The sequence below is a fragment of the Carassius carassius genome, chromosome 43 (assembly GCF_963082965.1).
Source record: "Carassius carassius chromosome 43, fCarCar2.1, whole genome shotgun sequence".
NCBI lineage: Eukaryota > Metazoa > Chordata > Actinopteri > Cypriniformes > Cyprinidae > Carassius > Carassius carassius.
Genome location: NC_081797.1, coordinates 9,595,236 through 9,622,637, shown reverse-complemented (window position 1 = coordinate 9,622,637; position 27,402 = coordinate 9,595,236). Strand labels below are relative to the sequence as shown.

The 27,402-nt window shown below is 38.1% G+C and overlaps 2 protein-coding genes across 2 annotated transcripts in view; one reads left to right on the top strand and one right to left on the bottom strand.

Moving 5' to 3' along the window:
* Positions 1-27,402, bottom strand: part of hipk3a (homeodomain interacting protein kinase 3a) — a 53,223-nt gene that overhangs the window by 18,375 nt on the left and 7,446 nt on the right. The window contains exon 3 of the mRNA XM_059536646.1: positions 3,029-3,152. Coding sequence (XP_059392629.1) covers positions 3,029-3,152 — 124 coding nt within the window. The remainder of the gene's footprint in view (positions 1-3,028; positions 3,153-27,402) is intronic.
* On the top strand, positions 19,399-22,579 carry LOC132125296 (E3 SUMO-protein ligase ZBED1-like). Its single transcript, XM_059536661.1, has 3 exons — positions 19,399-20,371; positions 20,832-21,460; positions 21,548-22,579. The coding sequence occupies exons 1-3, from the start codon at positions 19,513-19,515 to the stop codon at positions 21,932-21,934; spliced, it is 1,875 nt and encodes a 624-aa protein (XP_059392644.1). The 5' UTR covers positions 19,399-19,512; the 3' UTR covers positions 21,935-22,579.

The window sequence follows — 27,402 nt, the reverse complement described above, 5'->3', positions numbered from 1 at the left end:
TTACATGTCTATTTATATTCATGTAATTTATATTATACATATATTTATTTTATATGTAAACATACATTTTTTCTGAAATATATACATGCATGTGTGTGTACTTTTATATACATAATAAATAGACACAGCACATCTTTAATCTTATTTTGGATGTGATTAATCAGAGGTCGACCGATGTATCAGTTTTGCTGATTAATCTGCACTGATAGTTAATTGCTGGAACCATCAGTTATCTGCAAAAATCCATGCCAGTTTTTCAGGTTGCGTCCGTTTCAAGTCATGAATCGTTAAGTGTATACATGCCTTTGTTAGAGAGAAGAATATGTTTAGTCCCTCCCTCCGAAGCTTTGAATATTCGGTGTTGATTACTACCAAAGCTTTAAAGCTCCAAAAATGGTATTCGGACCAGCCCTAGTGTTTACAGTTTAGAAGAAAAAAATTGTCCACAAATATCAATTCCAGGGACAAATATCGCCCTTGGTATTGATTAAGTAATCAACAAAATGCTGAAAACGCATTTCCAGAAATGACAAATGACCTTAAGACAGCCTGGCTTTTCATTTGAATAGATTTCAATAACTTGTCTAATTTGACCTCGGTGTGTAGAAACAGGTTACCACCTTAGATATTTAACCATTACATCACATTACTTCGATTTAACTACCTATGCCTTAAATTAAAAACAAAAAAGCAACTCCGCTGCTTTAGTGTGGCGATTTGTTTGCCATAGAATCCTTTTATAAATAAAAGCAATGACCTCATAACGCAAATAACATGACAAAGGCATTGAACAGTACTTGGTTTACCACAGCGCTGTCTGTTTAGGAAAGGCAGGAGCAGTTCAACCTCATCAATGCATGAGGCTCTGTGTAAAAACACCATTGTTCTTGTTGCCTTGGCAAACCGAGTATAACTGGTCAGTGAACTCTGTCGACTCTGTCTTCGCCTTCAAGCGTGCATCTGTTGCTTCTCAGAAAGACTGTGTCACAGTGGGCCTCTACCAGTGAAAACACAAGCCACTACAAAGCCCTCTTTGGCTGCTTGCTCTCATTCCTCTTTGTCTCTTCCTCTCTCGACAATGAGGCCACATCTCCTTTTACAAGCGCTGAGACTCAAAACGGCTGTGTTAAACAAGCAGTGTTTATGGCATCTTAGGGGTGTTATAGTGACATGATCAGGTTGCCAAAGAGCCGCACAAACACAGAGAGCGAGCTGAAGTGAGAACCTGCTGATAGTGCAGAGAGAGGGTGTGTGTGCGTGTGTGTGTGAGAGTGGGGCTTCCGTTTATAAATACATTTTGCTGTGCGGAGTGGAACCGGACTCATAGCTGGAACAGACAGGCGGCTTGAGGGTTTGTGGTCAGCAAACCCAAACCACCCTATTCTTACACAGCCGGCTAGTTTTGCTACTGTCATAAATGTCATTTACACCACCTCAGACATCTGGTTTATCGACAGCACTGGTCCATGACGGTGAACACACTCACACGTTTTTAATGTATGCGAGTCATCTTTCATGTTATCGGAAGATATTCACTTTAAGTATTGCGCCATAAATTATTAATGAGTAATCATTAAAAAGTAATGTTTGTTTAATTTTAGTATTAGGCTATATACATTCTACTGAAAAATATACTACAAATCAAACCAGACTTTTATTTTGACGGGTTGCTGTGAATACCTTTACAGTTCTGTGTAGGTGATATAGGACTAGTTTTACTCAAATCAATCAGTCAATGCTCATGAAGTGACTCTCAGAACAGTTCTGAGGATGTTGTTCATGTGTTTACGTCCTCATTTAGAGAGAGAGCAGACGCTGAAAACACAGCGAGTGTCACCGTGCTTCAGTTTAGCAGATGAAACCTTGCGTCTGTGCCATTCGTTAAGAGAGAAATGCAGAACATTGGGGATTCATATTTAAATAGACTTTTGCAGCTTAATATTTACAGATACTAATCTATATCGCCATTTGATTTAAGTGTAATGACCTACTTTTTAATTTACTTTTTTAATTCATTTCAAATGTGAAAAATTCAGCGACATTCCGCGTTAAACTGTGAATTCAATTTCTATGACTGGATTCTGCGATTCAGTCCACGTTTTCCGCATCGCAGAAATGACAGGGCCCTATATTGTGCAATTTTTGATGGAAAAATGTGTTAAAAGCCATGCTATACTCTTACCGAAGGCTGAAAATACTACCCAGATTGTTTAATAAAAATGTGCATGACTTCTCTTCATGCACCAAGATACACAATGGTCAACTAAGTATTTATATTAGATTCTATTTTATTACATATTATATTATATTTAGTGCTGCACAATGATTAATCGTGATTAATCGCATCCAAAGTTATATATATATATATATATATATTATGTATGTAGTTATGTATATAAATACACACACATGCATAGATATATTTAAGAAAAATGTATATTACACAATATTATATTACATTATACTATTTCCTTAAAATAATTATTTTATTTTATTACATAGTAATGAACAAAAAGACATTGTTAGGGTAAGTCAATGATGATCTCCTAAAATAAAATATACTATTTTATTTTATTTATTTAAATGGGGTTAAACCAGGCTGATTTGTAAAATAATTAAATATAATAATAATAATAATAATAATAATAATAATAAAATACATTTTTAATTTAATTTAATTTAAATTCAGGCTTACCCTATTCAAATTTTTTATTTTTTTTATTTGGGTCAGTCAAGGATGACTTGTTAAGATGTTGAATTTAAATAAAAAATAGTATCTTTTAAAAAAATAGTCAAGATGCTTGCATCCTGTTTTAGTACACAGGCAACTCAAAGATTCTGAAAATGTGTACTTTTGCACAACCCTGCTGCTTCTAACGATGCCAATTTTCTTTTCTTTGAGAACAAACTTATCACAAAGACTTCCATTGAAAAAAAGCAAATGATGTCATCCTCCAAAATGCCCCCCATTAGCATTGCCCGGACGCTACAAAGTGGGTCATTATCCGAGATCACTGGCTGATCTTACCTGATCATACTCCAGCGCTCCTGGATAAAGCGGCCAGCCCAAGAAGAGCTCAGCAATGACACAGCCCAGTGACCACATGTCTATGGCTCCACAGAAGGGTAAGCCCAGGATGATCTCTGGAGCCCTGGAACACATTATCAGCAAAGGATGAGAATTAATGGAGTAGTTACCTTGACAACAAGAGGTTGACCGAAAATCAATAGGACACTTCATTACAAAAGCTCTCGAGAAGGACAAATAAGTGTTTGTTGATAAAAAAAAAAAACATTATGCTAATATCAAGATGATTTATAAACATCATCTAATGTTGAAGGACACCCTTGTTACAAGATGATATACAAGTCTCAGGTACATATTCCCCAGAATGTGTCTGTGAAATTTCAGCTACAAAATACCCCACCAATCATTTATTATATCAACGTGAAAATGCCTATTTTGAGTGTAAGAGAAAACACAATTTTCGTGCATGTATCTTTTAAATGCAAATTAGCAACTGATCCCGCCCCCTTTTCCAGAATAGGGCTGTGCTTTTACAGCTCTTAACTCAGATACTCTCAAAACAAAACGTAAAAAACACACTTAAATTATGCGTTTTAAACCATATTAGTTTAAACTTCTGATATACAATTTTCTGAGCATACAGAATGTGGCTGTCACATGGCATGTGAGTACTAAACCAAGTTCTCTGTCATGTCTTATTGCGCTTAAAAAGGCCGTCTGTTAAGGTAAACAGCTGGGAAAGAAATTGAATGTTTATATTAGATCTGTGAACTTGCAGATTAAGGGGAAGTGATATTATAATAAGATCCCCTTTCTACGTCACTGGGGGAGTGAAATCTGAGCCAGGGCTCCAGACTTACTATTTTCACCAGGAGCACTGTAGCCCCTGACTGAAAATGTTTAGGAGCACAAGTAGAAAATTTTGGCACACACCTTAAATCAGCCTGCAATGCAATCGTTCACATATATTATCCCCATTTTAACTGTATTGATGACAAATGCTTTGATGATAAATAGACTTAACTCATAGAAATTACAATGTGCAGTTTTCTTTTCATTTCAGAGGGTTATAAATTGTTTTTACTATTGTTTTGGATTAATAAGTGTTTATGTTCATTTCTTTTTTATTTCATGTTTATACAAATTTTGGTAGCACTTTATTTTACAGTCCTGTTCCCCATGTACATACTATGTACTTATTATAGTAATTACAATAACTATGTAATAACTAGGTACTAACCCTGAACCTACCCCTAAACCTAACCCTACCCCATGTAGTTACCTTGTATTACCAGAACTTTCTTAGATAAATACACTAAGTACACTATAAGTAAATGTAAGTACATGTACTGTAAAATAAAGTGCAGCCCAAATTTTTCATGTAGTAAAGGTATATATTGTACTCTTATTAAATGTACCATTATTCTTCTATAGTCTTATATGGAACTGACCAACAACTTCAGTGATGATGCAGATCTCAACAATAACGACTGCGTGAAAGACGTTCGGGACAGTAGACGTATTTGTCACTTGCCCAATCAGGCCACTCCAGCGTCGTCATGCACCTCACTAGATCTCACAGTAACCTTCATTAATTCCGCGACCAATTCAAACACTTCTCACTGGATCTCACAGCGCTGTGCTGTAACTGAGCTAAGACAAGTTCGTTTGCATCGTAGTCCAGATTGATAAATGGTCCGCGCTACACAGCTCAAGCAAGTACTAGAATTTTGTTGCTTTTGTTTCGCTTGCCTTTTGATGTTTCTAAGATACACAACAAAAATGGCAGGTATATATAAAGGTGGTCTCGCCAGTGCCATCGCTCACAAAAATTACTCGCTCCGGCAAAAAAACAGTAGCAGTTTGGAGCCCTGTGAGCCTCTCATTTTTTCATAAGCTCATAAAAAACGTCTTACCCAAAAGGAAAAAAAAAATTTAAATACTGGGTTGCTCTTTTTCATGTTTTCTGGGTTGGTAGATGCACCAGGAGACCCAATTAAAGCACTTAAACATGAAAAAATTCAGACTTTTAGGATATATGACCTTTTAACATTATTTTATGACACACAGTATTTCACGAAGAGCAACCTGGGTAAGACTCATCTCACGCTTACCCAAGCTCAAGAGTCATGCTTTGCATACTGATATGAACCTGAGCCTAATGATGCAACAGTCCTGGTCTGATGCAGCGCGAGTCTGCCGTTGGATCTGAGCTTTGACGTCAACAGGCCCATACACATCTGCTACCGTGACAACCGAAGGGAAATTGCTGGCTGCCTAGCGACAGATGAGGACGAATCTAAACACCAAAAATGGGTGATGACAGAGGAGTCGTCCGATGACACAATTAACCCTGGTCAACATTAATAATCAACTACAGAGCAAACTCCTCAGGCACTAACATTGCTGTATGTCCAAACTTGTCACACATGTAGCACCTAAAGGATACACAGTTAAAACAGTCAGCTATTGATACCAGAAAATGTCATGCCAGGTCACTAGTCACTACACAGTCACTAGCGGCTGTAACTACCAACAGTACCTTACTTATGCGGTAACAAAAGCTGCTGTGAATAATTCACTAATGTCTTGGCTATGTGACACTGCCTTTTAAATTCAGGGCTTTGAAATTAAGTTACAGGTTTTTCTTTATTGCATTTTTTGTCTTCCTAGTCAAAGGTGTTGCAGAAGCAAATGCTGTGATTCATTTTAAGCTGCTCAACCCATTATTTGCACACACAGAATGACGCATTAAAAAAAGAAGTCATCACTGAGTTAATCAAACACAACGTTGCTGGGATGGTCTACACAGTGCAATGCTAGGTGTGTTTGTGCAGCTATCAGTGGATGGGACTGCTTTACAGATTGATATATATATCGGGGCTTGAAAACGGAAAACAAAAATCCGATCCACTCACTCAGAGCAGAACCAATATTTTTACACTTCTGTTCCTGCAAATAAAAAAAAATAAAAAATAAAAAAAGAAACTAGAAGAGATCTGGTATCTTAACCTGCTGTGATTAGTCACAGCCAATACTGCATCATCTTTTCTAGATTTTAAAATGCTACTCGTGTGTGTATATATATATATATATATATATATATATATATATATGCATGCAGTGTAGGGCTGCACGATGTGTCGTTTAAGCATCGATATCGCGATGTATAAATCCGCGATTGTCACATCGCAGGATGTGCAATGTAGGCTGTAGTAGTTGATCCGTTATTCATTAACTGTACTGGCTAGCTGCTCCCCGGCCCTTGAAGAATGTGATTCGCGGATTAATTGCACAGCTTAACCATCATAGAGTGAAAGTTTATCATTTGCATGTGTTTTTTAGTCCTGTCAGTTTAACAGGGCGCATATAAGAATGAGCAGAGAGAGAGAGAGAGAGAGAGAGAGAGAGAGAGAGAGAGAGAAAGAAAGAGCGCGAGCCCCGGCCACACAGGCACCCTCACCTTCACCGTCTTCAAACAACAAGAGCACTGTCTTGCTCTCTCCTTCGCGCATATTAATCAAAATCAATTGACACGATGGAGTCGAACCAAAAAAAAAAAACTATCCAGTGATTAAATGTTTTCTGTGTTGTCAAATTCTGTGTTGATAATTAAACAAGGCGTGCCATACACGTCTGATTCGCGAACTAATGATTCCTTTGAACCAATTCAATTTAATGAATGGTTTAAACAACTGACCTGTCCAACTCTGAACTCACGAGACGTCTGAATTGGTGTATAAAAAAATCTGTAACACTTTACAATAATGTTCTATTTATTAAACTATTTAACTACATTATTTAACATTTACTATTACCAAACTGCACTTCTACAACATTGTTAATTTCAACATTTAGGCTATAGCCTTCATTGTTGAAATCAAAAGTTGTACAGTATTTGTTAACATAGTTAATGCACTGTGAAGTAACATTACCAAACAATGAACAGCTGTGTTTTTATAAACTAGGATAAACAAAGATTTATATATAGTAACAAAAGTATTGCTCGTGGTAAGTTCATGTTAGTTAATATGTTAACAATTCAAACCATATCCTAAAGTTACAAATAATTTACTCTCATTTAAATAATACTCTGATGTTTAAATCATTTAAAATGAGAATGTAAGTGCGCTCACCCCATTTTTGTTTGTAAGAAAAAATTAGATTAGATTAGATTTCATATCGCAATATATATATATCGCAGAAAAATAAAATATCGCAATGTCATTTTTTCCCAATATCGTGCAGCCCTAATGCTTCCCCTAATTAGGGGAAGTCGTGGCCTAATGGTTAGAGAGTCGGACTCGCAATCGAAGGGTTGTGAGTTCGAGTCTCGGACCGGCAGGAATTGTGGGTGGGGGGAGTGCATGTACAGTGCTCTCTCCACCCTCAATATCATGACTAAGGTGCCCTTGAGCAAGGCATCGAACCCCCAACTGCTCCCCGGGCGCCGCAGCATAAATGGCTGCCCACTGCTCCGGGTGTGTGTTCACAGTGTGTGTGTGTGTGTGTGTGTGTGTGTGTGTGTGTGTTCACTGCTCTGTGTGTGTGCACTTCGGATGGGTTAAATGCAGAGCACGAATTCTGAGTATGGGTCACCATACTTGGCTGAATGTCACGTCACCTTCACTTTATGTATGAGCACTAACACCGGAGCAGAGAACTATACGTGCAACATGATTACGTGAACGTTTCTGAGCGGCAAACGCAATAGATTTATTAAGCAATATGTTGTGAAAGGGTCTTCTGTGTCACCGCGTCCCAAACGACTCAAAATAATGAACCACAAAGTAGGGCTGTCACTGGAGGTCTTGCAGCGCGGTAGACGCGAATTCACCTCATTCGCGCATCTAGTTACAGGAGATTCTGAGTTATGCAAGTTATGTCCATTGCAAGCTGACAGCGACCGACTTTTGTGATGGAAAATTGGCAGTAATACCCCCACCTTGCGCAGCTGTACCTGAGTGTCCCTGGGACATCAGTGCGGTCGGAGCGCGTCTTCTCAACAGCTGGACATATATTGAATAAAAAACGCTCTGCTCTGGATCCCGAAAATGTCCAATAAATTTGTAATGGCCCTAGCCTTTTTGCACATTTCATTATGCCTGCCTAGTGCCGGTTATGTTCAATAAAAAACATACATGTCCTGTTCTCAAGTCCATTTAAAGTTTCATTTTTTTAACAGTTGTTTGAAATGGATTGAATCATTATTTAAAATAATCCTGGAGATTTTTTAATTGCCTAAATCATAAATGCAGCCGGGTTAAAGCCTGCAGTGATGTTTTTCTTTTGTTATGGCAGCCGTCCCCTCTGCACATATATTTTTTCGAGAATGTTCATGCCAATAAATAAGAAATATTGCTGACTTGTGCGTTTCCAGTGCTCTCTTTATGTTCGTCCGTTATTGGACGTTGAAAAAGGCAACGGCTTTTTTTTTAGACATGGAAAATCGATTTTACAATCGATTCAATGAACACTTATGTCTTAAAAATCGAAAATGATTATTTCACAAAAGTGACAGCCCTACCACAAAGTTAACAGAACGATGCACTCCACTGTGCTCAGTGAGAAGCTTCCTGTTTCCCACATATTAAGTCGTGATTATGAGCCAGCTGCATTAAAATGATTTGAATAAATGAAGGAATAAAATGTCAGGCTTCTGTCAATTTTAAGATAAAATACAAACAATAAATGTTTTTACGCTCTTTAATCTGTAGGGAGATATTCGCCTCCTTTCATGCGGCATGTGAATCAATTATATTTTCCGGTTTAGGCTAATATTTGCAGCACGAAAATATTATAACAAATAATAACAAATATTTGAGTGCATGTTGAAAAAAAATTTAATACAAACGAGTTTCTCGTAAAATAAATCAATTTGTGTTTAAAAAATCGTCAGTAAGCCTATTGCTGTTTTTCATTTTAAACGTGAAGAATGACAGGTGCCACATCCTTTTTTTTTTTTTTTAATTTTGGCGGATTATACAGGTGTAATATATTAAATTTTACTTCATGCAATGTAACATGATTTCATTGTCGTAATTGTGACTTATTTCCTAAAATATTATGACGCTAATCTTTTTTTTTTTAGAAGGATAAACTGACAAAAATGCTCAACTCATGGTCTTGAGCTGGCCTCTGTGTAGGCTTATTAAAAAAAAAAACTTGAATTTAACAAACAAAATGTTCCAATCATATTTCTGAATTAAATTAATAAAGAATCAAAACTAAATATGACCACTTTGCCATTATAAACCAAAACTAAACTATTATAATGGCTGCAACAGCAGCTGTGTAATGAGGACAGCGACTCGGGAAGAGAAATCTGATTATCCCCGTGCCGGTCCGTCTAAGGTTCTATATTAGTTACGCCGTTTCAATCAAAAGCTCCCCTAGGTTTGGCGGGTCCTTATAAGTAGTACTACCTAGTTTTTTCATGGGAGGTAGCAAAATCTGACAGGAGCAGAGATGGACAGAACACCGACCTGGAGCGTGAAGTACAGTGTGAGTACAGGCCAGCGAAGAAAGAGAGCCAATGCCAGAGGGTACCGCCAATAACTAGAACTGTGGACATGCTCTTTTTATTTTTAAATAAAAATATGAAATAGGTTATTGTTAGAAAAACAAAAATTAAAATTAATGTTCAAATTAGTGCCATCATTCAGGCTGTTCACAATATGTTTTAGGTGTACTGTGTTTCATGATATTCTGTTTTAGCACGTAATGTGTTTTAAGCCTAATATTCATGTCTGAATTAATCTGTTCTAATCTTAATTAATCTGTAAATTAAAAAAAAAAATGCTATGAATGGTCATGCTCATTTTAAAAATAGGAATGTCATAGGCTCCTACAGCCTTGTGAGCAGTTGATAATAGATGGACTGTTATGTTAATAAGTGCCGTCATTCGGTTATGTTATATTAATGTGTTTCAGCTATCATACAACCATCAATTGGCTTGGGTTAGGAAAGACCTTTCTCTGATATATTAAACAGTTTGTTATCATACAGACTGAAAGCCTGAATAGTCTCTCTCCTTCTCTCTCTTTTTATGTGTGTGTGTTTATGCGTGTGTGGGTGCATGCGCGGGAGGGGGGCGATTATCGACTACTAATAGAATAATACCCAGCGATTGCTTGAAATGCACATCCCTAATATATATAAAACTCAACATAGGTTGTGTCTGTGCATGTGAGGCGCCGACGAGATATGGTCATACCAACACTGGTTGGTTATATAGATGGAAGCAAAACATGATTCAAAACTCAAGATTTGCAAAATAAATAAAACCGTAATGTTTTGCAAAATAAAGAAAACTATTTTCTGCTGTTTGGTTTTCTTTCCCGTGAACTTTGGACTGCGACACAAGCCAAAACTCAGCACACTGAATTATAATTTCTATATTTTTATAAAAGCTCCCGAACAAAAACCATTATATTTTTATGACATAGGCTACGTGGAGCTAAACTCTCGAGACGAGACTTATGACAGATAAAATGTGTTACTAAATAAATACATGATTGTGATAGAGAATAAGAAGCTGACGTCTGATTTCTTCAAATGGTCACATTTACCATGTTTACTATGGTTACGTTAATACTAGCGTGCATAGTCTTTTGCATCGCTTATTAATATTCTGCCTTGTATGGTGATTATAATCCACATCGGATCAAGTTATTTCAAACACTTGCTGCTGACTGAAAGTGAGTTTTGAGCTCAACTTATTTTAAAAAGGTTTTTAAAGCTGGTGTTATAGCTGTTTCTGAAATGATCCGCGGCGCTAAAGCTCTCCAGACGCGGAGAAACTACTTTGTTCATAGCTACTCCTCTAGGACCAGCTGGGTTACTTTGGCCCAAGGTTTTCATCGTGCCAAAAAACCCGAGCCGTTGGCCCCGAGGAAGCACCGGCGAGGCATGATCAAGCACCGGAAATTATCATGGAAACGCATCTGGCATTTCCTAACCTAAAATATTTTTACATCTTCAATGTAGTGTCATTCCAAGATAAATTTGTTATTGTCTATTTAATTCTAATAAATAAAACTAACCAAAATTAAAAGATTATATCGATATCGGCTATCGGCCAAAATGGGTAGAAAATTATTGGCATATTGGATAAAGGCAAAAATCCAATATAGTGCATCCCAATATACTATATAGTGAATATGCCATAACATGATATAACATACCACAACATAGAACATAAGAACTTACTCATAAGAACTGCAGACATTAGTTGTTTTCACAGTACTACTACTGTTTTAAGTTCTGTGGTTATTAAAACAGTGGCATGAGAGGTTATTTTCTGCCCTGGTAACAGTATGGCTTAACTGACAGTACAAACATGGGTATGTGTGGCACAGTGACAGAAAGAATGGAGTGCTCTATATTCTGCACAAGATCTTACAAACTAAACCCCAATAAACCTCCAGCATAGCGATGGGCAAACAGACTAAATCCAAAGCCTAACACAAGTTAAACATAATACTACAGGCTCCAACTGCACAGAGAAATCCAATAGCAAGGGGCATTGAAGGACGAGAGGCTATTTGGCCAGTCCCTAAACACGAACATGTTAATTTTGCATACGGTCAAATTATATTGTAACCACAATTGATTTCCGCTCAAAAAATTTACTCCGGTTTAAGAATGCTATTTACATCATTGTGGTTTTGCAAATCTTAGAAAAAAAATTCCCATGAGCCCACAGTCAGCAGGAAGTCGCATTTCAGATGAAAGAATCAAGGGAAATGACAGAAATCAGGTCAAAAAGAAAGATGACATAACACAGCAGGTCTGGACTTCCCAACTCAAACAAAGAGAGTTACTGTTAAGACTATTTAGAGGCGGCATTTGCACCCGTGTAATGTTTGCTTGAGTCCAGGCCAGACTCCAAATGTTCAAGCCTTTCCCCTGAACTAAGATTAGATTTCATAGCACTTCTTTTAGTGCAAAGCTCAATTTATGAACAGCAGCCAAGAACAGTATGGACAAAAAAACAAACTAACAAACAGTATGACGCTATTCTCGTTATTTCTAATTTCACACAACTACACGCATACATATATTTGAGAACATGAGATACTGAGTAAATGAAGAGATTGTGACATGTTATTTCATTAAATAGAGACATCCCTGGCAACACGATTATGATGATAAATGCCTATTATGACGAATTCAATTGTAGAAAATTTTCATTTCAGCGAAAGAAGACAGACCTGACCGTGCAAGAAACGGCTCCTGAAGACGGTGATCATAGAGCACTGGAATATTGAACAGGGTTATTATTGCGGAAACAAAATATATGAGATTCTGGTCATAGCACCAACTAGTGTCATATCGTCATATCGCCAGCCCAAGAGATCGCCAATACACAATATTATTGTGCATGGGTGGGTGGTGCAGGAGAGACTCTCTGTACTTGTCATAGGCTATTTCATAACTATTTGATTTTTTAAACTGCGTACACCGCCACAGAAACCATCCATGTGGCATTGAACTCAGTTAGTGGGGACTCAGTTGAAATATTGCACATATATGGGCCAGATTACTTGTTAAAGTAAATGAACTACCTTATATCAGCAGACAGTGTACGTCTGTGTTAGTGGTTGGAGACTCTGATCCTCATTTGTGTGTGTGTGTGAAGTGTGGAGCTGAAATGAAATAGCGAGGCAATTTGATAATAGCCAAATTATAATAAGTCACTGAATTAGGGCTGGGCGATATATCGAATATTAGCGATATTATCGGAATAATTTTGACGACGATGTACAATTTGAATATATCGGGAATATCGAATATTTCAAATTCAAGCATACTTTCCCAAAAGAACGCGCCGAATCTCCAAAAAGGAACCAGTAACTGCTGGCTGCTCTACGCCCCTCTACTACGAGAGCTTTAATGATAGCGGTTGCCAGATAACAAGAGTTTAAATCTCCGAATCAGAGCTGCACTGTTACAAGGATACATTTTCTGCCCGATGTTTGCTTATTTTAAGCAATCTGGCAACCATGCGCACGTGCTCACTCCTCATTGCGGAAGAGCCGCCGACGATAATCTGAAAACACTAACAAGCTGGAATTGAGCGATCTAATGAAAGCGTCGTTCAGCCGGTCTGTGTTCTGTCGTGAGATCTCAACTGTATTGTTTGCATTTGTGATCACAAAATAAATGCACTTACTCGACCGCTGATGTTTGAATAGAGAAACATAGGCTATGGCCATTTGGAATTACTATTGGGGAATTTCACTGATATGTTTACCAGTTTCCATAATATAGACAGAGAGAATGCAAAAGTCTTTGGTATTCATTTATATATTATTTATATATAAGAAATAGCTATGTGCTTCAGCAACTAGCTTCCCATCTAAGAGGGTTTTTAGTGTCAGTAGGAACATAGTTTCATGCCACAGAGCTTCTCTTAAAACCACAGACAGTTGACAGACTTGTGTTCTTAGCTTAAAAACTTGTTACAAAAATTTAAATAAAATACTTATCCCAGTTGCATAGTTTAAATTGTGATTTGCATGCACTAAAAAGTTGACAGAATGCACTTTCTGTAACTGTTACTTAATTTGCACTGCTTCGGTTACATATAGGCATACATGTATTCATTTAATAAAAAGCAGTAAGTGATCTCTTGGTCTACATTTTTAACTGCTTAAATTAGCTGTTTAATCTAAATAGTTTTTTTTTTTTTTTTTTTAATGGGCAAAAGAAAATCATGTTTTATTTTTTATTATTTAAATGCAAATGCAAACATATCGAGATATATATCGAATATCGTAAAAATTTGGACAATATCGAGATATAATTTTTTTTGTATATCGCCCAGCCCTACACTGAATAATAATAATAATAGTAATTTAATAAATTATTAGGAGAATGTCGATAGTCAATATTAGGCTCAAACACATCTGCTATCATCGATATCTCTGAGGCCATCCTTAAAAATATTTTGGTTTGCAGTAACAGTAAAAAATGTATTAAAAAAAAGGGTAGGTAGGTCTATATATTTTTTTCAAGTTTCATTTCAAGTTTCAATGTAAAAAAAAAAAAAAAAAAGTAAAATTTTGGTGATGGTGATTACGTAGGTATGAATTTCAACAAATTAGCATATCGTGACGTCACTGACTGGGTCTTCAACCCGTGCCTTCGGGCGCATAATTGCAAACCTCATTTTGATGCAGGCTATATAGACCAGAAACAAATTGAAATCTTTGTCAAAAACATGTTTATTGCATGAATTTCTGGTGAGAAGAAAAAAAAGAGGTACTGTTATACTTTCACTTGCATCCACCGCTAGGTGTCAATGCAACCTACAAATGAGAGACCGTTTACTTTGCTTTCTTGGGTTGTCACTTTTGTGAAAAAAATCCTGTTTGATTTGAGAGACAAGTGTTCATTGAATCGATTGTAAAATCGATTTTGCATGTCTAAATACATTTTATACAAATAACATCAAATATAGGTAAATCCACGGACAACAGGCAGGACGAATGTCAAGATTCAATATATTGGTAAAGACCAATATTTCTTATGATTTATTGGCATGAAGTTTCATGCATAATGACAAAAAGGAGTGCAACAATAAGCAGAATGGACTACCATCATGCAAAACATTTACTGCAGGCTTTAATAAAAAGAAAAATGCATAGGCGATTCTAGTCCGAATCTGTATCTGTATGCATGAGACTGTCTGAATACCGGCAGAATTCACATTTCTGTTGTAAAAAGAGAAACACTGTGCAGAAGTATTATTTGCTGTTATGAGTGTGTGTCCGAAGCTGCAGTTGCTGTGTGACACGTGTTCCAAAAAAAAAACCTGGTCGCGCTCCGAGAGAAGGTCGTCAAAATCTATTTCCTATTTCCGTTTTTGAAACTTGTGTTGGTTGGTCCAATCGATTCGTGCAATACATTTTCGAACATAAAGTGACAGTCGACACGGTCACGGTTTTAAACTAGATGGGAGAAGGGATGGGAAAAGATCTGGGCACAGTTTTTCCAGAACTTCGTGCCAAGTTAAAGCGGTGTCGAGCTGTTTTAATGAATTTTTTTTGCGAACGCACAGGCCATAGTCTGTCATCCGTTTTTAAAGAAAGAACGTAGCCTTCGTTTGTAAGTAGGCCTAGGCAATTTAAGTATTTACAATACTTACTAAAATATTATTAATATTTTATTGCTTTTGTATTAGTTGTTTGAAGAGTAAAAAAAAAATTGGTCTGTCTTAACACAAATTTACAACCGGCAAATCGGTCGGACTAAAAGCAAAAAAAAAAAAAATTTTTTTAAACATTTGAGTCGGTCCTAAATTCACAGGGTCGGTCGGGTTATGGCAAACAAGAATATTTTTAAGGATGGCCTGAATATCTTCGATACATGATACTATCGTCTATCTATCGGCACAAGCCCTATCACCCACCCCTAAGATAAAAACAACAGCAACATGAGAATATTCACCATTACTGCATCGACTTATCCAAAGTGTTTTCAAAGGGAGGTGTTGTATATCCCCTGTTCTCTGTCGTGCAACCTGACGGCCATTTTCTAAGTCAGTATGAAACAAGTCAGTATTTGTCAAGCAAAGCCATGCTAAATCTGAACCCCTGTCCAGCATCAGTTATTTCCTGTGAGGTTGGCGGGATGGGAAGGGGGGGGGGGGGGGTGATCCGAGTCATCTGGTTCAAGCTGCAGCCGGAAAGCCTAGAGCAGCTGCAGTCTAAAGCGGCTACTGGGACAACGAGCCCTGACCACACAATAACCTTTCTGAAGGCCAACGGAGCTCTGCGGCTGTTCAGAAATCAAGTGTAAGACATGTTGTCTAGAAAGTGAGAAGATCAGGATGTGAAAAAAAAAAGAATGCAGAACATGTCAGGGGGCGTGAGATTAGGAAGATTAGCTGTGTCAAAACCGCTGTCAGCAGTCTCTCACTGCAAACAGGCAGTGTGCGAGGGTGTGGGAGTTCCAGAAATCCGCCACCAGCTGATCATCCCAGCCTAACCCCAGGGTTTTAAACATCTTGTGTTGCTCACAAAAGGGGCGAGGACATAAGACTCTCTCTGGCACGTAGTCAACCGCCTGGAGAGAGCTGAATATGAACACGTAGCCGCAGATGATGATCCACACGTGCCTGCCAAGAGTGAAACAGTTTTAAAGCCTTTCATTAACAGCGGCTTCTGTGAACGAGAAGACATGGGTCACTGGGTTTTTTCCACCCCTCCTGCTCAGCGTCCAGTCAGAGAGCTCTTGGTAAACAAATCCCACCCAAACACTGCTTATCTAATCTCCTACAGCAGAGAGCAGTTATTCAGACTTCCCCTACAAGTCATGCAAAACTTTTCTGCGAGGGCCACAGGTCCTTTTGCAAAAGGGTACATATAATCACAGGGGTTTGGAAAATCTGAAATGAAATTTAGATTGAGTAACGCAACACGAGCTGTTACGACATCCTGTAATGTACTGGACTTTTAAAAACATGCAAAGTAACAAGAAACGTGATTGTCATCTGCAAATCTGTCAGGCCACACCTCTGACACCCCTTTTTCAGATCTGTCAGACAACACCCACAGTTCATTTACCAGTTTTAGACTAATGTGTCCTGAAGAAGGTTCTTTATAAGTATCTACAGTTTAGGGCTGGACGATTAATCAAAAAATAATCAAACCCGAAATTCATAACCTCTAACCAAATTAATTTCCCCATGTCGGTTATTTCGGTTTTTTAATCCTGTTAACACTTCCTCCTTAAAAGCATACTACCGCATGTAGCCACATGACTCTGCCCCGTCCAGTCAGTGGCATAAAAGCAAAACATGGAGCTGAATGCCGGTTCAACACATAGTGATGGCGCTCGAGCGGTGAGCCTTGCATCTTCACTAAACTTTGTCAGTTATATTTGTTTTATGGTTTGGACATTCAAGCGATTAGATGAACGGATTGTGTATTCTTATATCGAGCTACCATGTTCGCGCAGCTGCATTGTGGCACGAACACTCATATAAACCGTAGCTATGAAGATCGCGCGCACAGAGGAACGCAGAAACTAGTTGTCAGCACTGTCCTGTGATTTATCACTAAAGTAGCTTAGAATCTCAAAACTTATTATAGCATGTTTGTGTGCAGCGCACATGAAGCACAAGCGCGTGCACAGAGAGTTCCTGGTTTGTGTCCGTTCTTGGACTGTTCTGTGTATTTTAACTGTAGAAAAGGTTGTTCCGAGTCGAAACTACGATACAGAAAACTAAATCAGTATATCATCATAAACGCAGCCGTTTTTGTCTTACGTGAACATAAACAGATGAGAAAGAAAACACATGTGCAGAATTTTTGCTTGACTTGATTAAACTTTATTTTATTTATAAAAAGAAAACTATGCAGTGTTTTTAAACTTTTAATTACAGTTTCTGTACCTGAAATTTAGTTTAGCTGTATTTATGATATTGCTAATTGATTTGTTTGTTCCTTTCTTATTACTCACCTATCTTATTGCTTGTCTTTAACACTTTAATATTTTAAATTTATATTAATCTAGTTGTTTTTGCTATGGTATTTCTTTTTAAATCACAGGCAAAAATCCTCTTGCAGTGTTTTGTAGGCTGCTGATTTTTGCTCATGTTATTCAGCTGCAACAGAATGCTTTGTAAAAAGTTTCACATCTAAATGTTTGACAATTTTTTTTTATATTGGATATTTTATTTTATTGGAATCGAAACTAGGAATTGATAAGAATCAGAATCGATAAAATTCAAATGATACCCAACCCTAGTAAGAAATGTTACGGACATAGATAAAATAACTGCTGATAGTCAATCATATTTACAGTACAAACCTTGTCAGTGAACTATGAGGGCAAAAAAAACAGAACAAAATAATCGTTCATTAATCGTAATCAAGGTAAAATGTTCAATTAATCGAGGTTTTGATTTTAGGCCAAATCGTCCAGCCCTACATTCCAGTTCCATTAAGATCTTCGAACATCAATGGAACCTTTCGACTGCACAGAAGGTTCTTTTATAGTCGAATTCTTTTTTTTTAGATTAGTGAAATGTTCTTTATACTGTTTAATGAAAGGTTCTTTGGGGAACCTAAAATGGTTCTTCTATGGCATCACTGTGAAAACCCCCTTTGGAAGTGCATCATTACAATTTTTTTTTTCTAGCACTAAACCAAGTCCCTTGATTCCCATTTCCAACCATAACAGTCATGTGGTGCAAAACAAGCTAATGTTTTTCCCCGGCTAACGCCCAAAGGGCACAACATACCACTCATAGCTAAAGCCCAATACATCTAGAAGCAGAGCATACAATGAGAACACATTGGCTAGAAAATCACATTCTGTGGGACCTCGCAACCAGTGCTATTCCAGAACAGGGTTAAGGGTTTATAGAACCAACCAAACCTTTTTTTTTTTTTTTTTTTTTTTTTTTTTTTAAATGGAAGCCAGTCATTTCTGAGGTCACAGCAAAACAGATTCACATCAGATGGTTTAGGTTATGAGAACGTGTGAAATGTGAAGCTAAAACAAGAGGACACAGCAAGTGTAGTAATAAACAGCAACATCAAAAAATATTGATCCTAGCAAATTAACAAGGAGACAGTTTTTGGAAATGATTCACTAAAGAAATAAAGCATCTGGCTCAAAATATAAAATGCACTTATACTGATGAATCAATGTGAGCAGGTGTGAAATATTGATATATAAATTAAATCAGAAATCAGTTTTTAAATGAACTGTTCTAAAGTTAAGAACAGTAGAATGTAGGCCTATATGCGTTTGTGCTTAGCCTATATAGTTTAATTTTAACTAAACTTCTACTCTTAACTAAAATAACTGCAATTGTTTTTTTTATTAAATCAACCAATACTTTTGCCAGGTAAACAAACCAGGTTCTTAAAAAAAAGTTAAGCTTGGTTTCTTCAAGCTCTTTAGAGACTGAAGTGTTGTTTGCATGGAGCGTTATGAGGCAGAGGCACCAGAGCAATAAACAAAGCCTTTTGGATGCTGCATCATTTCTGTTCCCATCGGAAATGCTGAGAAATGCAGACAGTCTGGCCGGCTTCAATGTACATTAGACAGAGCTGAAAATAATCCTCTATAAAGGCCTGATCTCAGGAAGCAACAGCATGAACAGCTATATTATTAGGTATTGATTAGGTTTGGATGTTCTTGAGAAGAAAAGATTTCAGGAATGAAGCTGCATTAAAGGCTTCTCACTCCGTAAAAGGGATTGTTAGAAAGAAGACCCAAAAATGAAAGTTCTGTCATTAATGACTCACCATCATGATGTTCTAAACCCGTAAGACCTCCATTCATCTTTGGTAAGGCTGAACGATTAATTGCATTTGCGATAATATCGCGATATGAGAAAATGCGATTTTCTAATCGCTACGTGCGCGATTTGAGGTGGGCACGTGACGCGAGCGAAAGAGCGGAGAACTCGGCTGCAACAACTTTTCATCCTGTCAGTTCATCTTTAACCTGTAGCGCAATGGCCTCTGCCTCGACGGAACAGTCAGTAACTGACACAGCTGCGACTTTAATCTCAAAGAGGAACAGCACGTCGGTGGTGTGGAACTATTTTGGTTTCAAAAAAGAAGATGCTGCACAGCTTCAGGTGTTATGCAGAGCATGCCGTGCTCCCGTTGCGACTTCACGGGGTAACACTACAAACTTGTTTCAGCACTTAAAAAAATACCACAAATCAATGTATGACAGTTGTATGACCAAAATACCGAGCACCAGTGCGCCAGACAGGCCAAATACCTCAAGACAGGGATCACTGACCGAAATGTTCGAAAGTGTCACTCCGTATGAACGTAATTCAAAACGGCACGGGGAAATCACTCGGGCAATAACCGAGTTCATAGCCAAAGATATGATGCCTCTCAGCACGATGACCAAGCCTGGATTCGTGGCATTGACATATACGCTTGATAAACGGTACAATATACCCTCCCGTACATACTTCAGTCAGACTGCCATACCGGAGCTGTACAAAAAGTGTAAAGAGAAAGTCGCCGCGGAGGTTAAAACGGTGGAGTTTTTTGCTAGCACTACAGATATGTGGTCAAGCCGCACAGCTGAGCCTTACCAGAGTCTTACAGTCCATTTTATTGATGAAGATTTCAACCTCAGAGCTCGCTGCCTACAAACTACCTACTTCCCAGACGACCACACAGGGGAAAATATTGCAGCCGGCCTGAGAGAAGGGCTTGCCAGCTGGGATCTCCACGAGGAGAATCACGTCTGCATCACGACGGACAACGCGTCAAATATGGTTCTGGCTGCGCGGCTTAATGAATGGACGAGGCTCCAGTGTTTTGGGCACAGATTACATCTTGCCATTGGTAAGTTATGTCGCGCGTGTGTGTGTGTGTGTGTGTGTGTGTGTGTGCGTGCGCGCAAAAGAGAGAGATGCGTCGATTAGTAATAAGCTGGATACAAATATATAAATTATGTGTAGTTGGGGATTCATTAAATTAATATTTCCTCCCACTCCTTTTCTAATATGTAAATTGAAATATTATGTTTTGATTTTATGTCTGTTGTGGAATGGCCACCTGCATTTTTGTTTTTTTGTTTGTTTTTGTTTTTTTACATGTTCTAAATAAACACAAAAAGTGTGTGTGTGTGTGTGTGTGTGTGTGTGTGTGTGTGTGAGAGAGAGAGAGAGAGAGAGAGAGAGGACAGGGGTGTGGATGTGTGCATTTTAGAATGACAGAGAATGTGAGTGTGTAATAGTGATAGCCTTGAATCACAAAACTCAAATTTAATTGTGTGTAATACACTACTTTCTATTTCTTTCAGAAAATGCACTCAAAGATGACAGAGTGTCAAGGGCAACAGCACTGTGCAGGAAGCTGGTGGGACACTTTTCCCACAGTTGGAAGAAGAAGGCAGCACTGATGGAGGCACAGAGGGAGCTCAAACTCCCTGAGCACAACCTCATAACGGAGTGCCCAACAAGATGGGGATCTAAAGAAATGATGATTGCTAGAGTGCTTGAACAGGCCAAAGCCATTTCTCAGGTATTGTCTGGAGATCGATATGCACGCTCCCTCATCCCAACCTGGCAAGATATTGATGTGTTGGAGTCGATTCACAAGGCACTGCATCCTCTACTGGAATTTACTGATGCTCTTTCTGGAGAGGAGTATGTGAGCATCTCCTACCTCAAGCCAGTTCTTCACCTTTTTGCCACATCAGTCCTGGCTGAAGATGCTGAGGACACTGACCTGACTAAATCAATAAAAACCAAAGTCCTAGCATACCTCAATAATAAATATGGAGACCCAAACATCCAGGAGCTTTTGGATGTTGCCTGTTTCCTGGACCCTAGGTTCAAAATACAGTACATCAGTACTGACAACATCCCTGCTATCAAGACCCGACTGAAGACAGAGATGGTAGACTTAGCACAGCGTACATATCATCGGGTAAATGATAATTATGTATTTCACAAAAACACAATTTTTCTGTAAAATCTAACTGGAAAACTAATGGCTGTTGTTTTTATCTAATAGGAGAAGAGGTCTCGTACTGAAACTGTTCAGATGCCTCAAAGTGCACAGCCCTTGGGGGAAAAGGCGAAGAGGTCTCTTGGCAGTTTTTTCAAGACCAGTGCAGCCTCTCCTTCTTTGCCTGTTGAAGATGTCGCAGAGGCAGAGTTAAACAATTACCTGATGACTCCTACCATTGATGGAGAAGATGATCCCTTGGCTTGGTGGAGGGTGCACAAGATCAGCTACCCACAGTTGTGCATCATGGCCCGCAAGTATCTTTGTGTACCTGCCACAAGCGCTCCCTCAGAGCGTCTTTTTAGCACAGGAGGGAATATTGTGACTTGCACTCGCTCATCCTTGAAGCCAGCAAAAGTCAATATTCTGGTTTTCTTAGCAAAAAACCTGTGAGCCACTGAGAACAAAACTGTTGGATCATTATAGCTGGCAGTGCCATACTCGTAGTGAACTTTAGTCTGTGTGGTGTGTTATTGTTGTGTACTTGATAAGTGAGGTTGATCTATTCCAAATTATAATATTCAAATAGTTTTTGTCTAATTTAAAAGTGCATTTCTCCATTTTTTTATTTATAACTTTATTTATTTTGATTTTACTAAATATTTTCAAAGCAAATGCTGTTGCAGTTGTGTGAAATGTTACTGACTTTGGAGCAGTAAGATAATTATTATTTTTAATTATTTTTTTCTTCAGACTGTAAATTTTGCACACAGTGTTTACAAAGTGCGCATACCTTTGTTTAAATTATTGAAATGCACAGTGGCAAAGCCATAGATGTTTCTGCAACGAGCAGTTCAATAAAAATGTCATTTATTTCAAGTCATACATGTTTTAATTTAATTATAACAAATAGGCCCAGCCTATGGGAAAGAACATTTCACACTAAATGCATCTAATATTGTGTTGGTCATATTTAAATAATTCATTACGTTTTGTTGGGGAAAAAAGAGGATAAAAAAATCTTTACAAAACAAATCGCATATTAAATCGCAATCGCAATATTGGGGAAAAAAATCGCAATTAGATTATTTTCCCAAATCGTTCAGCCTTAATCTTTGGAACACAAATTAAGATATTTTCATGAATTCTGATAGCTCTCTGACCCTGAAGAAATTAAGTAAAGAGAAGGAAAGGCTCTTAGGTTTTTTTTTTTTTTTGGATCTACGAACTAGGGTGACACGGATGGAGATTAATTGTTTAATAAATTTGTTATTTTTGTTTTCTTTGCGTACAAAAAAAGTAATCACTTTGCCATTACAGCTTGTAACATTGCCATTTATGGAAGGGTCAGAGAGCTCTCAGAATTTATCCAAAATATCTTAATTTTGTTCCGAAGATGAACGGAGGTCTTGCGGGAGAATTTTCATTTTTGGGTGAACTATCCCTTTAACATCTAGTGATTCAGCTGGCAATCTGTAGTTTTTTTATATATTCTGTCCTGATTCCAGTGCAATTTTAACTTGGTGTTAAAGAGTGCTGAACTCATATTGATAGTTTAAAGCAAATTCAAATTATGTCAAAATTTTCAATGAGAGGATGTGTAACAAACAAAGCGTTGGTAGTATTTTACAAATCTAAGGGTCTTTTTGGAATTCAGCAATGTTCTTTTAGCTTACTCCTAAAAAAAAAACGAAAAAAAAACAGCCTTTCATGTGAAGGTTTTGAGCAGGACTGGCTCTAGAAGTGTCTAAGGTGATATGAAACTGCAATCGCACACATAAACCTATGATGCCGTAAGCTCTGTCTGAAGTTTGGGAAGCAAACCAGGAGCTTCTACAGATGAAATGGGAACCTTATACCAGATGGCATGTAAAACAAACTCCAGGTTCCATGGAAGATATAGGGCTTCACATCTGTAACCTACCCTGTCCCAATTCAAAATGTCGAACAGCAATGGTAAGCTGTTACAGGAAGCGGTGTGCGATCAGGTTTCATCTTCAAGTGAATGATATACAGACCACGACATATCAAGAAGATCTAACAAATTGATCAAAGTGCAGGAACTGGTTCCAGGCTCTTAAAACACAGCTGACAACCACCACACATAAACCTTCTCGGTCCAATTTCAATTTTGATTTACCGTTGACCTAACTGCAACCAGCAACGGACAATTTGTATGACACATCACTATGTGCACACAGCAAAACTGATCCTATTTACTAAAGTGATGTTGCCATGTGGCTACGCTAAAGTCAGTCATGTGAAAGGGTCAAGATCAGACCATCGTGTGACTACACATCCTGAATGAACACTAAGAATGCAAACACAGTGCATCTATTCATGATGGACACGTTAGGGTTCAGTAACTACCATCTGGTCGGAGGTCAAATAGCATTTGAAACCTAGTCAACAAAGCCTGACCGACCCACTAATGCCAAAGGGGAGTTTGCGATGCATGAATGCTGCATCAAAAGGGCCTGGAATACACAAATAACTAGATGTCTGCTCTCTTTCCAAGTGCATCATACCACTGAAACCTTCAGGCTGCTCATTAGTCCAGGAATCTGGCCAATTAGGTCTTCTTCATCTGAACTGAGTGCAAGTCTGTTCCAAACGGGGGACAGGCGTTCACATGATCTAAAACACACCAACAGAAGGCAGATGTTCATGCTTATGGTCATTCCTCAAGCCGAAGATGAATGCGGGTCTCGGTCAAGATTTATTATAGATACGGATGCATGAAGATGTGAAAGTGCAGCAGTGCAGAGGTCATTTTTCTCACTCCTGCTGACTGTTGGGAACTGAAAGATGTGCAGGCGGAAGATGGAAGGTGTATGAATCACGCGTGCGCCTTTGGGAAATGTAGGAGCAAAGGAAACAAAGTTTCCTTACTTTAGCAAAGGAAAACCAGTTTCCTCTTGACTTAGTTCGGAATCCTCCGAAATTTTTCTTTGCAAATCCTCGTTTTGTGCTTCTACTTGGTGACCAGTGTTTTGTTTTCTTCTCTCTCCACACTGGTCAGGAACCACGCAGCGCTAACCCTTTAAAAACTCACCTAAAAGGGTAATTCCACTCATTTTCAAAAATGAAATTCAGGCCCTGAATAAATGTCTAAAATCCTGATTGGAGTATGACTGTAAATAATTCTACATGATAAAAAAAGTCTTTAAAGAGATTGGTATCGCTGATCATATTGGCAGATACAGCTCTGTTATCAGTGATCGGCCTCAAAAATCCTGATCCGAGCACCCCTAAATCTGGAAATCTAATAATAAATCTAATGCAAACCATTAGTCTTATTTACTGTGAGGCTTCAAGGAAGCTAAATGAGAAAACGTGCAAAGTGTGGGCATAAGAATAAATGGTTAACATTGGGCAAAGTCAAGGTCTTAAATTTGAACAAACTTTATCTGAATGATTCACTCCACATCTTCCTGAAGCTAAAACAGATTTATTAAATCAGAGAGGTCAGTGTAAGGACTGTAAACTTTATGACTAATAGGGGAGACAAAAAAAAAAAGAATAAGAGGAGTGTTGCATAATGCTTATTATGGGCTGGTGGCAAAACCTGTCATTTGGTTTCAATGGGTGTGGCTTCACAGATATGATAGTGTCTGCATTTCAAGGTATGAAGTAAACTGCTATGATGCACATTATAGGATATGAAATACCACGAAAATAGCTAAAATTAGACACAGCTACTGTTTTGAAACCAGTAAGATATGAAGGCAGCAAATCTAGGAAAAAAGTTGACATTTACAAGCAGTACCAAAAATGTTTCCTTTGCACATAAAAACAGGCAATAAATTAGCATTCCAAAATAATGCAAATTCAGCAAAGCCAAAGACCCTGAAAACACAAGGAGGGCGTCTCTCACTTTCCCAACTTTAGGGTTAATAGTGCAAGACTCTTGAGTACAGACTGCTGGATATTTGAACAGCACACACAATCCATTGAGGCCAGCCAGACTCGGGTCCCATCACTCGGCCTTCTGTTAAATGCAAGCGGCTTGTTATGCAACTGCCATGTGTATCAGTTTTCCTGGGTTTTAACAGTTTCCAATGTTCTGATACTATTATCATTCTGGTGGTTAAATAGTCTGTTTCAAAACCCAGAGCTAAATAGGGAAACCTGGAGCTGATTTGAGTAAAATCAATTTTGTAACACTACATATTTTTTTTGTCACTTAAAATGGCTTCCTCAACTGTGTACTGGATCACTTAAAGCAGACTAAAATCAATTTAAGGGCTTTCTCTGAGCATCACAAAAGTGCATTGCCTTTTCAAGGTTATGATTCTTGACAATCTCTTATAAACTGTGATAGGAACAGAAAAAATTCAGCTGATCGGAATATGAAAAGTTCATTTTGACATGGAAAGGATGGACATTTAAGTGGCCGCTATTGGATACTTCAAATTACTTTTGAGTTGAGAAGAAATAATCCCATGATTCAGCCAAACAAAGGCAGCACGGGCGTCAAGGAAACAACAGGATGAGTCACTTCAGGAGGCCATGAAAAAAAATCCATGGAACCGAATAACCCTTTCCAGTAGCAACTTGAAACCAAAGCAGGTACCTCGCTTTACATGGAACTCAACACACACTGACCTAAGCAACAAAGTGAATTATTAATGAGCCACATTGGTTATTTTAACAAAGGGCCACTAGTACATTTCCATACTTGCAACTAGGGATTCCACTATTAACATTTGATATCCTTTTCTGGAACATTATCAAGTATGACGTCAAAATGAGAAAGAATAAATACGAGATGGGAGAAAAATACATATTTCAATACTTGCTCTCACAGTTTTATCATTGGGTAATTATACTGTATATAAAATTGAGGGCATCAGGGAGCTGCTATTATGCCTGGCATTGCAACTGCTTTTGAATGCACAATCGCTTTTTAGTTTCACTTTCGAGATTCGTGATCACACACTCCATTTATACTATGGAGCGGCAGTACTTACCACACATTTTACAAGATTACGTTTGTCAGGGGGGCTCAGGCTCTGCAAATCATTCACCATTGTCCTCAGTCATTTCTCCTTATTCTATGTATGTGGTAAGTGAAATTTTACATACTGTAATGTAACAGGCAACCATTAGCGATCGTTGTTTTCCGTGCATCCCTGAATACAGATTCACGCTAGTCAGACCCCCTAACTCCCACCCCCACCCCAGAATGTCATCGTCCATCGCAATATTTCAATGTAGATATCGTCCGATGCCAATTTTGTAGACACCGCCCAACCCCTAAATCATACTTATAGTTTGAGATTCAGTGGAGCCAGTCTAAAGAAACTTGGTACTGAGCCATCTTTCAAGAGCAAGTGCTCTGTGAATCCAGTGTCCAGTCATCAGTAAAATGAAATGTTTGTGGACAGGGTCAAGTTGTTCGCGACCAGCCAATGTAGAACGGGTAATTATGCGTAGATGGGAATTATTCTAATGTGTTACCACATGACGTGGGATTAAAATAACCAAGGACTCTTTATGTTGTACAGATTCAATTCTTTATTTTGGGAGTGCACTTTCGGCTTTACAACTTTGCAGATCGTTTACAATCACACACAGCTACATTACACACTGCATAAAAGGCAAATGGAAAATGATGCATTAGGGTCACTTTAAAGAATTATCAGAATGAGTTTTGAGTATGCCAGATGACCTGTATATGCGAAGAATTTTTTTTTTTGTGATATTCCTTTTTGAATCACCTGACAAACCACCTTATGCGAGCTTAAACACTTTTTTTGCGATACATGGGAGTTTTTGCAAAATGTGTTTCCATTGGGTGTATTTTCAATTTGATGGGTAAAGGAAACATGGCTAATGTGTATAAGCAACAAACATGTCAAAAGCATGGACGCACTTTCCTAGCAAAAATGGTGCTTGGGTGCCAAATTTGTTTGGCT